We start from the raw sequence: 13,959 nt of genomic DNA, 5'->3' as shown, positions 1-13,959 counted from the left end.
CTCATCAGAGCTATACTTTTCATTTAAATTAAAGAACATACCAGGAAAAAAATAAAAGCCCCAAACTATTCAACTTCATAGTTAGGTCCTCATGTAGGCCAACAATAGAAGTAAACAACCATAAAATTTAACAGTACATGCATTCCTTGTGATGAGATGACCTGAAGAAGTTTACTTAGAATTCTAGAAATACTGGAACTATCAGATCAAGCTATTTCATAAACAGTAGACTTGATTAATAATTTTAAAGTGAGGAGCATGACATGCAAGTTTTCTCAACAAGATGTTCATAAGTACAAATATCTGAAACGGCTCATTGTCCACAAGAAATATGTTACTTTCTGTACTTTCTAATTTCATTAATAATTTACTTTAAACATTTTAATGATGCCAAGGCAGCTCAATATCTGAGATGACAACTTTGAATTTAGACCTCTTTAATCTCCAAGCAGGCTGAAATAACTTAAGAATAAAAAGGAGGTCAATTTTATTTTAAGAACTAGAACTCTGGCTTTCTAAGTAGGCAAAAGAGGAAAACGAAAGGAAAAGACTCTCATACAACAGCTTGATGATCACATCCCAGTAAACAGGTTGTTGTTTCCTGTCGACTTGATAAATTTTTTAAGTTGTAACAAACCACTAAATCTCATCTAGTCTTAATCATGGTCTCAATCCCACAGAGAATTGTCTCCTCCTAACTCTTTATTGTATTTCCCTTAGCTATAGAAGTCCTAATTCTGCAGAATCTCTTTTAATATCCTGATTACAAGAAGTGTGGCTTTTTGCCTCATTTTAAAAGAAATTTTCATATCTTTCATTCTGAGAAGCACACTTTAAGCTTACCCAACCTTAGTCTCCTGAAGACCAAATATATGTAAAAAAAGTAACTCCTAGGCTCAACCAACCAAAAATAGAAGTTTCAACCTTTCCAATTGAAGAATTCTTCATTTTATACACAACTTTTCTTCCTACAATTGTTGCCTGTTTGTCTCAGCAATAAATATGCTACAGATGAACAGAAATTGTTCATGTTAGAGCAAACAGTGCAAGGCCTACTCTTATTGATGTATTTGCTCTGTCAGCACAACTGATTTGGTCACTGAAGTACAATGACATTTGCAGATTTTCTGATAGAATTTAAAGTTAAGTAGTGAGATAAATATGATTTTTTTAGGTTTGTATTTCATTATTTAAGCTACAAAACAGGTGAGAAATGGGCAACATCACTAAGAAGAGTGCTGCTTCTCATCAGTGTTTGAATTCCCTATTGAGAATACGGTATCAGTTTTACCAACGGTTTAGCATTGTTTCTTTCTTTTTAACCTCCTGCTGAGAATGCTGAATGAAATTTTTAATTAGTGTCAAATAAGGTGCTGTGTTTGCCACTGATAATTGGAATGAGACAAAATTAATTTCCCCTAAGTCACTAAATACCCATAATAGTAATGATTTTCAGAGACTCTAACTTGGTCAGGTTACAAATAAGTTCAACATTTTACCTTAGAGTGAAATCACCCCTGATAAAATCAATGCAGCCTCCCTCCAAGCTGTCAGTTGGCAGAACAGAAAAAAACTGCATACATTTTATATAAAATCAGATAACATTTTTTGTGGAAAAACTGCTAAAAGAAGAACAATTAACTAGTACTTACTTTACACCTGCTGATAAGCTTACAACAGGGAAGAAAAACCCTTCAGTACAGAAATTCTCAAACATTCCTTGTACAGGCTGACCATTAATGCGGAATGAAATGCTGGGTACACCTAAATCCAAGCAGCAGCTAACTACATCATCAGATGACAGCAAGTGTTGATTGACAGATGCCACAGCTCTGGGTACTCGACCTAGAATGAAAATAATCAAGTAACCAGAATCTGAACAGTCTTGCATGCATTTAACAATGAAGTGATATACGCATTTCCTCAAAGACACCATCAAGGTTTTGTTTTCAGACACACAGACACGATCTAGCCCTCATATGTTTTATGAATTGTCCCACTTTCTAAAACAGGGAATGAATTAAGTTTGTTCAAACTGGTGCAGCAGAACAGTGCATGAACTGAACAAAGCACTTGAGGCCTCTGACACTGTTCAGAAGGCAGAACATGCTCAGCTGAAATCATGCAAGTTCTACTGTAGCATTTAAACAAAGTAAATTACGCTCTCTGCTTTGAGAAAACTGACGCTGATATACTTTTCTCTTATTCTTCTTGGGTTACACTCCCAATTGAAGTGCAGCCAGTGTTTTGGAAGAAGAATAATACTTGTGCCTTTCTTCCCTTCCAGTTTCCTGTTTGATTACCATACACCCAGAACTTCTGTAAACCTTCACCTGGACCACCTATTATCAAGTACTATCAAAGACAGGAAGGACCACACACTTGATTTAGTGTAGCACGTAATGTTTTCTTGAGCAATCAGCTTATATCAATGCACTTATGAATAGGACAAATAGTTTCAGAATCACTCCAGCTAGAAAGCAACATTAGAAGAAAAAAAAATAGTAATTGTTTATGAAGAGTATTCTGTTTCATCTGGTGTAGTGATAAAGTCATTTAACTAAGTATCTTTTCAATATTGCATTCAAACAGACTACAAGTGTAAAATACATGGGCAAGATAAGCTCACATTTCAAGTTATATTTATTGGACCTGGGATTATGGCCAATATTCAAGTTAATACTTATTATCAGGAGGCAGAACAGAATACTGTCTTACACTAATTTACCAGAAATCAGATAAAGACCTTCATGGATTAGGTCTTCTTTATTAATATACAGCAGCAAACTAAACACGGGGAGTTTTCTCTATTTTTTTTGCATAGTTTTTTCATATTCTCTAGCTGGAACCTTATGGCTATAAACAAACAGGTGTTTTTTTTTAAAAAAAACCAACTATTTGGAGATATCTGAAGTAATCAATGTATATACATTTATAGATAACTCCTTCTGTTTAGTCCCATTTAAGCATCCGGATAGATTTTTAACCAAGGAATAAATCTGAGAATACCTTTCAAAGAACGTTATCTGCAAAGCAAGTCTAAGTGGTTAAGTCTAAGTGGTGTAGAGAACCTGCTTTGGGGTGTAGGGAACCTGCTTTGGGGTGTAGGGAACCTGCTTTGGCAGGGGGCTGGACTCAATGATCTCTAGAGGTCCCTTCCAATCCCTACAATTCTGTGATTCTGTAAGCACTATGTGTCTGAAACTTCTTAAAAAACAGACAGTCATATGCTCAATACAGTTTAAGTACACTTAATGTTCCCTTAGCATTTAAAAGATTTAAAAGACTTTCAAACCTATTACTGTTATTCCATTAGCATTTAATTTTATATTAATGATTTGTTGAACTATTATATACACTTTTCAACTTACTTCCTCCCTCTCCCCTTCCCCCCCCAGAGTGATCCCCCCAAAAATGATGAATATGTACACAGAGATATTTTTACACATAAAGTCCTATACAAGGATTTTGCTAATGTATTTGAAAAGTCAAGCACCTCCTACTGATTTCTTTGTCCTTTCATTGGTTTCACAGAAAAGATAGTAACCGATGTAACTTAAGATATATAATTCTATACATCAGTATTTTCTTATTTTAGAGCCCTATGCAATATTGCTTTTCTGAAATACAATTTATTCAGGGAATATGTTAGGAAAAACAGGAAACAAACTAAAACTCTCTGCGTTGCCACTTTATTCTTAGAATTAGGTACTTGCACTTTGCTCCTTGTTTCTATGGCATTGTATGCTGACATGGTCAATACGTTCTTTTCTGCAAGATACCTTTTTGTTTACAAAGAGTATGCTATAGCTGCCTTTCCATAGAGTTTAAGGGGTGGAGGATCATTAAAGAAGAAAAAATTAAAAAAAAAAAAAAAAAAAAAAAGCTGAATGCTTATTATAATGTATGCATTAATACAAATATTAGTCAATCTGTAACACCTCAGATGAGCTCTCCTGTAAACGTTTATTGCTCCTCTAGAGCTCTCACTCAAATCTAGCTGACTGCCTATGCAGTCACGTCCACTTATCTGTTAACTTGCCCCGCTAACATCTAAAATCTGCGTAAGCAAAGAATGGTCATTAAGATGACAAATGTAATATCACTGATTCTTAAGAGAGCATTGCTTCAAACCATTAACCTCGTGCTTCATAAAAAGCAGTTTAATCACCTCCCTGCAATACAAACTGAGGGTCTCTTAGGCATTAAAAAGCATTTATAGAAAACCTGAATGTTCTCTGATAGGATTGCTTTAGTTAAAGTGCTCAATACAAAATATTTTTTTCAAAGAGCATAAGTACAGGTTTTAATTTGATGCTGCACTACTAAAATTTATATTCTAAAACAAGAAGAAATGGGTAATACTGTGTAGTAATTTCTAATTGCCAGAATTATCTTTTATGAATTGATTTACCAAAATCTAAATTCAGTTTATTCAGTATATGTGTAAGGGTAATTTCATTTAACTTAAACTGTAGATGCAAAGTGAATGAATACAACTCTGTATACATCTATACATAAGAATTTGTCTAAGTTACATGCATTCACTGATTTTGAACAGATACACCTAAGTCTTGTTCTAGAGAATGCCACTTATAAGTTAAAATTGTGAAAATAAAAATTATCTGCTAAACAGCCCAGCTGGCATAGCTCAGTACTACAATATCAGAAAAGCAGTCTGACCTAACATTCTAACTTCATGATATTCTGAAGCTCTGAATACAGCTCACTATAGATCAGTATGTTGCATATGCACATACACACATGTATGCACTGAAAGATAAGTGAAAATAGAGGTTGGTAATTCCTTAATACAGTAAGTGGAACTGAACAAAGTACTTACCAGACCACAGATGAAGGCCATCAAAACCAAAAGAGTATAGGTCATCTCCAACACCGTTGCCACCCCATCCTTCTCCACCTCCAGGATAGGGGGCATAGCCTGAAGTGGAGGCCCATCCAACCCGTAAATGGGTGGGTTCTGCCGTCAAGAATGGATCAACCTGATCAATTATTAATTCAAAGTACCACTTCTTGTACTGTGCAGAGCCCTCAGCAACACCCAAAAATATGTTTGGCCTTATGCTAAAATAAGAAAATATAATTCAGTTAGTGTAACATATAAAATGTGGCATATGAGTTATATTCTTGTATAATAGTCAAATTCACTTCACAAATCTTCCAACCATAGAATGGCTTGGATTGGAAGGAACCTCAAGGGGCAAGGCTTCCAGGACAACTGCCATATCTCAGTGAAAATGGATTTTTAAGAAGTTTATATATAAACATATCTTAAAAGTCTGTCTCAATATTGAAAACTGCAGAGCATTAGTCAGACGACAGTACTTTCTACAATTATGGAAGACATTTAAGTTCACTTTCTCCTAATATAATAATGAATAATTTCACAATACCTTGTCACATCATTAATCAAACGTGTTTGCAGAAGTAAGTCTCTTCTTGGCAGTAGATTGTCACAGATCAAGTTTTGATTGGCACGAACTGCAACTCCATTACAGACACAAAGAGAGCAAAGCACATCAAGAACCTGAAAGAAGAAATCAAAAGAAAGTTGGATAATGGTTTTAATTGTACATGCTGTAGTTCAGTTGTTAATTTACATTCAGAATGTATGTAAGGGAAGGATTATAATAGAGATTATCGTATTTTTTTTTAAATACTTCTCATACATACAGATTGCATATAGTCTGTAATTCATTGTGGGGATAGCAAACATTTGTAAACAGATTCATAACATAGGGTTTGCAAATGCCTCACATAAGCCTTATTTTGAGACTTTGTATTTTATTTTCTATTATAAAAAAAGTAGGGATAGTACAGCTGCATGTCAATGCTTTACAATATACTTTCTATTCCATCACATTAAAAATTTTAAATGTAAACTGAAATATTTTGAAAAATTTAATGTTGTCCAAAGAACTTTCTGAGCTTCAATTCTCAGATTGTCTATTAATCGGTTATGAAAGCATGTTTACGATATGAAAAATAATCTATGTGAATTTGGACAATAAAACATTTAAGATAATTCATTATAAAGCAAAACAGAGTTTCAGAAAGATCTAAAACCTTTTTTTGTGTGTGTGTGTGTGTGTGTCTGAAATTGACATACTTGTCTAACAAATTAATGGTTACAACAGAGTTGACAATGGGCAAAAACCTTTAAAAGTGAGAACATAGTAACACAGTGCTTAATACTGAGGGACACAACATTCTTATTACAAACAAACAAATAATCCAAAGGCTCTTAAAGATGCACTTGAGCTTTGTTATGCCATCACAGAGATGATGATAGACTGAATGCGTTAAACGCATTATAGACCATCCCTAAGACACAACATCATATTTACACTGATGATTATGACTTTGGAAAATGCTGCCCAACATAAGCAGAAGCAATACAGGACATCAGTCATTCTTGTTCTCTGTCTACACATCTGGGTGCGTCTAGGTTTTACACAAAGCACAATTTACTCTGTCCAAGTGCTTACAAAAACCAGCTAATATACAATCATAGATACAACCCATTTTGACTGGTTATCAATATTTCTTCATTATCAATGATCGTGTCAGACATATTTGCCCTAATTGAAACAGAAAAACATTTACATATGTTTCTTTATTTAGATCTCAACAAAGCAATATTGTAGACATACTTCAATTTTATTTGTTTAAAAGTAGTAGCATTAGTTATCTCCATGTAGACATTTCCCAGATTGATTGCTTTATTTTTTCCCCCCAACTTTATCAAAACATCCTTAGTTCTTCCAAACATTACCTTGTAATTTCGCCCATGCTTGTCCAGCAGTGAAATAATAGATTTTATATGCTCTTCAGCTATAACATTTAAAGCTTCTGGGCTTTCAATCAAAATACAGTGCAACACTTCCAAAATACCTGAATGATGATCACAGTAATAATATTGTCATTAATCATCTGCACAACTAAACGTGGTCCAAAAGCTCAGTAAATAACAGAGTATCTTAAGAAATAATATCTTTTCTATATCTAAAAAGAGAATAAAAACACTTGTTCTTGATATGACTACGATGTGAAGTATATCAGACATAAATGCATTATGAAACACTTACTGGTTTGTTTGAAAACAACCACAAAAGAAAATGCAAGTATAAATCCTTCCTCTTAATGAGAGATATAGAAGTATTAGTGGGAATAATTGCATAGCTTGATTTTATTTTTTTTTTTAACATCTCATACAAAAAGAAATTTCTATACATTTTGTATAGAATTTGTATTTGTGTCTACAAGCAACTCTGTTGTTACCTGATAGTAATAAGACTGATACTATACTGTCTAATTGGATGCAATACTGCACACATGAAATGAATGGAGCAAAACAGTTACAAAAAACTGTTTAAATCTAACACTTTGCTCATTTAAAAAAAAACAACAAAAAAAAACAAAAAAACCCCAAAAAACCAGTAATGGAGATACAGGGGATTGTGAGCTTTATTCTCTAACGCATGCTATTTTCAAGCAAAATTGCTCTGATGAGCAATTGCTCATCAAATGATGAGCAATTCATGCATGACACCTGTATAAGGTGTATTGATAGTTAATTCACACTGATAAGTCTTACCTGAGGAAGATTCTAATCTGTCCAATTTGCTTATCAGCCAATCTAGGTTACTGGAAAACTGAGTACAATTGTTTCTGTTGCCACGAATGAGAGCAGCTAAAAAAAAAAAAAAGCCACATAAGATATAATTTTTAAACAGTAGATTTCTTTTTTTAAATCACCAGTGTTGATTATATATATTTTGGCATTTCCCTAGTAACAATTTAACATATCCTAAAGATGATAATCCTAAGTGTGATGTTAACAAATAATTAAGATCCTCAACAATTTATCAACAATTGACATAACATCTAAAGTACATTAAGTTGTTTGTTTTTTTTTCCAGTTCACAGAACATCTACTGAGTAAAGCAAAATTACACTCCTACAAATAGTAATAGTAATTAGTAATATAAATTATCTAACACCTTTATTTCATGCAACTATCAAGATCTATCAAAGACTGAAAGATAACGAAAAGATTTTTGTTGTAAATAACCAAAGATTTTTGTTTTTCTTTTGAGGAATTAATATTTATTGACCAAACAACTGTGTTCAAAATGCACATGCAGAAGAAAATCAAGACAATATTAGAAAAGTATTACAAAGACAAGGATTTTTTTTCCCAAAATACTCTTAAAATTGCATAAAATTCAGACAATATTTTAATACTTTCTTAAGTAATTAAAAGATTTCAATTGAAGAAGCCTACTTACTGAGCTACTCGCATTATTTGTGCATGTTCAAAGCACTATTACTACTTTGTTTTATACTTGTAACTCTTGACTTGCTTATTTTACCATGATTCACACTGTTTTTTCATTAAATTGAAATGCATCTAAAACTCTAGTAGAAGACACGATTCTCCTATATGAGGATCTGTGCAATTTATATACAAAATTATTGACTTAACAGTAAATAGATGTACATTCTTCTCTGTTATAGAATTTTGGTCCTATTGCAACACCAGAACAGCTACCTCTAGAGAGCTTGGCATTGAAATTGGAAAATAATATTTTTTATTTGATGCAATTATTTTATTAATGCTTGAATCTAAGCCTCAAATGAAAAAAAATGGATTCTGTAAATCTATTAATTCTGAACATTACTTTTAAGTTTCTTTTCATCTTCATAAACAGAAACCATTTTCCAATTTTTCTAAATGTTCGAAATATTAACTCATGTCAGCTCAGATACCACAAGTACTAATAATTTAAAAGGACATTAATTTGGCATGTTGCATCAATTCATTATTCCAGCTGGAATTTATTTTTTTCCATCGCAACACTGCTCAATAACATTGCTCTACTTTCTGTAATGGGAGTCAGTGAGTACATGGAAGAAATTTTACCACTTATGTGACAGAATGAATAGCATACAAAATATTCTTCAGCAGTGAAGCAGTGAGTAGAATACAGACAATACATATCCTATATATGCATATATGTTTGTTTTTTTCCCTAACTTAATGTTTTAATTGAAGAACTTACCAAGCAGTTTGTAAAGGAGATTTAAAATTTCTTTCCATGCTGTACCGTGTTCTTCTCTTGCAATTTCTGCAAAATGAGCTGCACTGTTGTAGTCATTTAAACGATCAATGCAATTCAAAACTAGTGCCAGCATTCCCTAGACACATATAACAGAGAGGAAAATCATCTACATGTGAAAAAAGTGTATGTTGTCCTCTTAACAAAATCTTTTTTTACTGCATATGTAAAGCACCATCTTTATTTAAATTAAAAAAACAAACAAACAACAGAAACAAAAAAACAACAACAACCACCTGCTTACAAGATCCAAAAGTTTATTTTTCTAAGTTAAAATTAACTAACTAACAGAGAAGGATTTTATGTCACTCATTACTCTGCTGAGAGTATAAGGGGTAAGGAATAAACAAATGTGAGAATAAAGATTTTTACAATTTTTGAGAATATAAATTCTATATGTAGTATCTTCCTTTCATAGGAAAAAAAAAGTCTATACAGGAAGTCTATATAGGAATTTTTATCTCATTAATAAGGGTTGAAATTTTGCCAGTCAAGAAAATTTCTGTTATGCAGGAAAAATACTAGAATGAATTTTTTAACTTCAGTTTGGTTTTAGGCTGAAATGGTAATGGAAAGCTGCAAGGATTTCAAGTGTCTCCCCAGATTTAAAAAGAAGCAAAATTTGTTTTCAAAAAGCAGCAATTCTCCAATTACGTAACACATATCCTCCTCTAAAAGTAGTCTTCTCCCAACTTCTAGACATAAAAATTTCTTATTTCATGCTCTGGAGGACAAGACTTCAGAAATATCATCTACAATTTATTCAAGTTTTACTATTCATTTCAGGCATCCAGAATGCATATATGGGTAGGGAAAAAAATATATATACTTTTAAATGCAGTATTTCTGTTAATGCTGGCACCTGATTAAGAATATCTATAAGTATAAAGATCAAATTTTATTAGATAGAGTTTGTGACTTGTGCAAAGTGTTGATGTGAAAAATACAGAACAAGAAGTTAATATATGGCATTACCGGTATAAACTATGCTACTTTACATTATAAATCATACATGTGTACTAATGGCTGTTTTTAGATTGCTCTGAATATTTGTGACACTACATACAGAAAATTAATACAATGTAACAAGTTATTTCTCTCTACCTCATCTTTGAATAGGTTTTGTCTGTTTTTGAGGGACCGAAGCTTGTTTTGCTTATCCTCATGTTCCAGGTCTTCTCCAGGAGGCTGGAAGTACTTGATCAGGTCTTGCAGAGTCTGTGCCATCTCCTCAACAGGCAGGGCAATGGGTGATAGTGTTCTGTTATTACCACTATGGAAAAAATAACCACAGAAACTGGCTAAATCAGATAATATTTACTGTCTCTCTGTTAAGATGCTCTTACTGACTTTGAATATCTTTAAATTTATTTCACTGCATATGAATGTATGGATTTAAACAAAAGACTCAGGAAAGCTCACATAATCATTTATTTGACAGAAATGAGCAAAGATGTTAATTTTCTCTTCTTGGTTGATGTTTTGCTTTTTGCCCTAACTGCTCTTAATGCATATAATCTGTGATTGAGAATAAGGCTGATGAAAGATGACTGCTGCTTTGGTCTTTCAAGTCTTCCAGGTAACCACCAAGGCGACAGAGAATTCAAGAGGATGGGTAACTAAAAAGGTACAAGTAAAATGTTGCTGCCAAGATTTTGAAAGAAAGAAGATATATCCATATATATATATCCAGAGATATATTTTCTATTTCCTTCTATTGTTCATTTGCAAGGACTTGCAGCTTTTAGTAGTAACCATCTATTATACTTCCAAATAGTTTGACAAATTTAAATACAGTTAAATACAGTATTCTGTTTACCAAGAAAAACACAAAAATAAAAAACCTTTTCTGAATATTCTCAATTTCTAGCTACCATAGAATCATTGCTAATGTAATTTAGAATATTTAAAATCTTTTCTTCAAACTTATTCTAGACTATGGCCCGGTTTATGTCTGGCATCAAGGTACATCTAAAGCATCTTTGTTAAGCTGAGATTTATCTATTTAATAGCACCAATGACCAATAAATAAATTTTTCTAAATACAAATATTTGGAAACAGGAAAAAAGAATTTTATTAGAGACATTCATCTCATTTTAGAGTACTTATAACAAACAAAAAATATTGTATACAAGATGATAACAACTACCTTATAAACTGGCTGAATAAGCTTGTAGTATTGCGAATGATTCGAGCAGCCTGCGATTCTTCATGCTGACATCTTTGTAAGGTTAGACCATCATCCATATGACCTTCTTGGTGTAATATAACCTATTGAAAGTCAGGAATTACCACATGATTTAAAAAAGACGATGTTTTATAAGTTCTTTTTCAAATTGACATTTTTAACATATTGTATTGAAAACACTAAAGGCATATTTACTGAACTACTACTTGGTTCTCACTTTATCTGAATATCTATTATTTAAATACAAAATTGTCAGTTTCAAATTAGAGTTATTCAGAGATGGCATTTCTATGTACCTTCATACCCCTGAAAGTTGCTAAGTTTATATACTTTTTTCCCTGTTTGAAAGAAGAAACATAATTATTTCTATATTCTGACTATCAGGGAAGGATCCTCACTACCTTAAAGCATAATCCACTAAAATATTAACGTAGAAGAAGATTACTGACAAGAAAATCAAGCTCTAGTGATAAACATTACAATTACAATACATCTAAGGGAGCAACAATATTTACTATTAACTTCTCATTCATCCAATTATTCTATAAACATTATGTTAGGTTCTTAACAGAACCAGAATTGAACTTAAAGAAACAGCAGATATCTTTTCAATTTTCCCTTTAACTAAGTAGCCAATTCCACAAAAATATGGCAAAATCCTAGACAACTCAATAAAATAAGCCTTGATCATTTTGAGTCATTAGAATTCTAGACTACATTTTTAAGAATGAAATATATGCTCTTTAAAGTGAAGCATTTTTTATAAGATTATCTGGACTCCAGGAACTGTGGAAATGTGATGTAGAAGAACTGGAAGACATTTCTGAATAACTATATTGATAATTTTACCTTAAAGAAGAATAATTTATGTATTGGTCATATTTATTTCTTTTCAATAACTTTTATTTATGGTCACGTTGCACATGAGTTTGTTTCCTGGAACAACACAGTTAACATAGCAAGGGGTGCTCCTGTCTCTTAAACGAACAGTGATTGAAGAATGTTTCTTCCCATCACAACCAATAAGAAAACACTTTGCAATTTAATATAGATTTCTCGTTTTGTTTCATGCAGCTTAGCATTCTGGAAAGGATGTTAGAGAAACGAAAACTTTTCACAAACAGGTTACAACTAATGCTGCTGCACCTCGCAATTTTCTTTCAACACCATGTTGCTGTTAAAGATTTAGTCTTCTCACTAAGCTGGAAACAAAAACGGAATCCCATAGACACTGTGGGAACAACAAAGGAAGAAACTGCTACTATGTACTAAGGAAACACTGAATGACAGCGATACAAAGAGCCATGAACTTGAGAAGTACTGAATGAAACTGGCCAATTACTGACCTTTTGTGACCACTTATGTTGTATAAATAAACGAGATCGTGTTTTTGTTTTTTGTTTTTTTGTTGTTTTTTTTTTTCAAGGCATAGTAGCCTTGAAAAACATATTACCTTAATGAAAAAAATCACTAATACACTGAGTAAAGACCATATTCGCTTAAAGAAAATTGTAAATGCTTTAAAAAGTTGAAAGGCCTTCTAAAGAGGGAAATCAATTGAAAAAGATGTTTTATAAGAATAATGGAAATACAGTAGGTATCGGAAGTACCCATGGTGACACAACAGCAATATTAAGCAGCCATTTTTTCTTCCTTTTCTTAAGGATTATTGAAAATAGCAGGTAAAGACATTTTTGCTTTCACTCTGTCTACAACCACAAGGATGAGAATTTTTTCCTAATTTGTTACTTTATAGATTATTGCTTCGTTCCCTTCTTCAGTCATTCCTGAAAACAGAAATTAAAACAACTACAACCATACAGTAGACACGTATGCAAATGTATATATAAACAGCTGCTCCAAAAGTAACGTGTTCTATTTTATTAAGCTAGTTCATAAAATCAGAGGTAGATATTAGTGGCATAGTAGAATATGTTGAACCTTCCCCACCAATATTCCATGTTGCTGTGAGACAGATGGCAGCAGATGGGCACTCTGACACAATAGCATCAGACATATGTACATATCAGACATCAGTACATATGAGACAAAGATGTGTAATCTAATTCCTTCATTCAGAAAAATCGCAGGATTTTTTTGTTTTGTTTTGTTTTTGTTTGCTTGTTTGTTTGTTTTTTGTGTAGACTGAACAGTGGATGTGAGGCAGTTAGTTAGTGATCCATTCCAGCAGTGGTGATGGTGATGCCAAAGAAAAGCCATGTTCCAGACAGCAATACACAGCTGTCCCACCACAAAACAAAAAATGAGTCAATCAACACATCCATGCATATTGGTGGATTATGATCAAAGAACTGTGTACAGAGCTGAATATCAACTTTAATGCATTGGAAACAATGGTGGCAACTTTGTAGTATTGAAAAAGGTTGTGCCTGGTCAGTCCCATAAATGGTCTCACAGGAACAGTAAGAATGTGAGTTCATCAGGAGCTACTAAACCAATATCAGGCCGAAGGTGACAATTTTCTGGATTGCATCATTACCAGTGATAAAGATGTGGTGTAGCCACTATGATCTGGAGTCAAAACAACAGACCACAGAACGGCCACATGCAAATTCTCCACTGAAGAAAAAGCTGAAGATGCAGACTTCAGTTTTGTACAGTTTTTC

The 13,959-nt window shown here is 32.9% G+C and overlaps 1 protein-coding gene across 4 annotated transcripts in view; it reads right to left on the bottom strand.

Annotated features, from left to right (window-relative positions):
• The window catches only part of RYR3 (ryanodine receptor 3), a 174,165-nt gene that overhangs the window by 97,090 nt on the left and 63,116 nt on the right, over positions 1 to 13,959 (bottom strand). For all 4 annotated transcript variants that reach the window (XM_032444977.1, XM_032444978.1, XM_015864781.2 and 1 more), the window contains 8 exons: positions 11,294 to 11,415; positions 10,248 to 10,416; positions 9,087 to 9,222; positions 7,619 to 7,714; positions 6,797 to 6,915; positions 5,415 to 5,548; positions 4,844 to 5,085; positions 1,653 to 1,845 (listed from right to left, as the gene is read on the bottom strand). In XM_032444977.1, coding sequence (XP_032300868.1) covers positions 1,653 to 1,845; positions 4,844 to 5,085; positions 5,415 to 5,548; positions 6,797 to 6,915; positions 7,619 to 7,714; positions 9,087 to 9,222; positions 10,248 to 10,416; positions 11,294 to 11,415 — 1,211 coding nt within the window. The remainder of the gene's footprint in view (positions 1 to 1,652; positions 1,846 to 4,843; positions 5,086 to 5,414; positions 5,549 to 6,796; positions 6,916 to 7,618; positions 7,715 to 9,086; positions 9,223 to 10,247; positions 10,417 to 11,293; positions 11,416 to 13,959) is intronic.

The sequence above is a fragment of the Coturnix japonica genome, chromosome 5 (genome assembly GCF_001577835.2).
Source record: "Coturnix japonica isolate 7356 chromosome 5, Coturnix japonica 2.1, whole genome shotgun sequence".
NCBI classification, from domain to species: Eukaryota; Metazoa; Chordata; class Aves; order Galliformes; family Phasianidae; genus Coturnix; species Coturnix japonica.
Note: the sequence above shows the minus strand (reverse complement) of the source record. Positions and strands in the feature narration are given on the sequence as shown.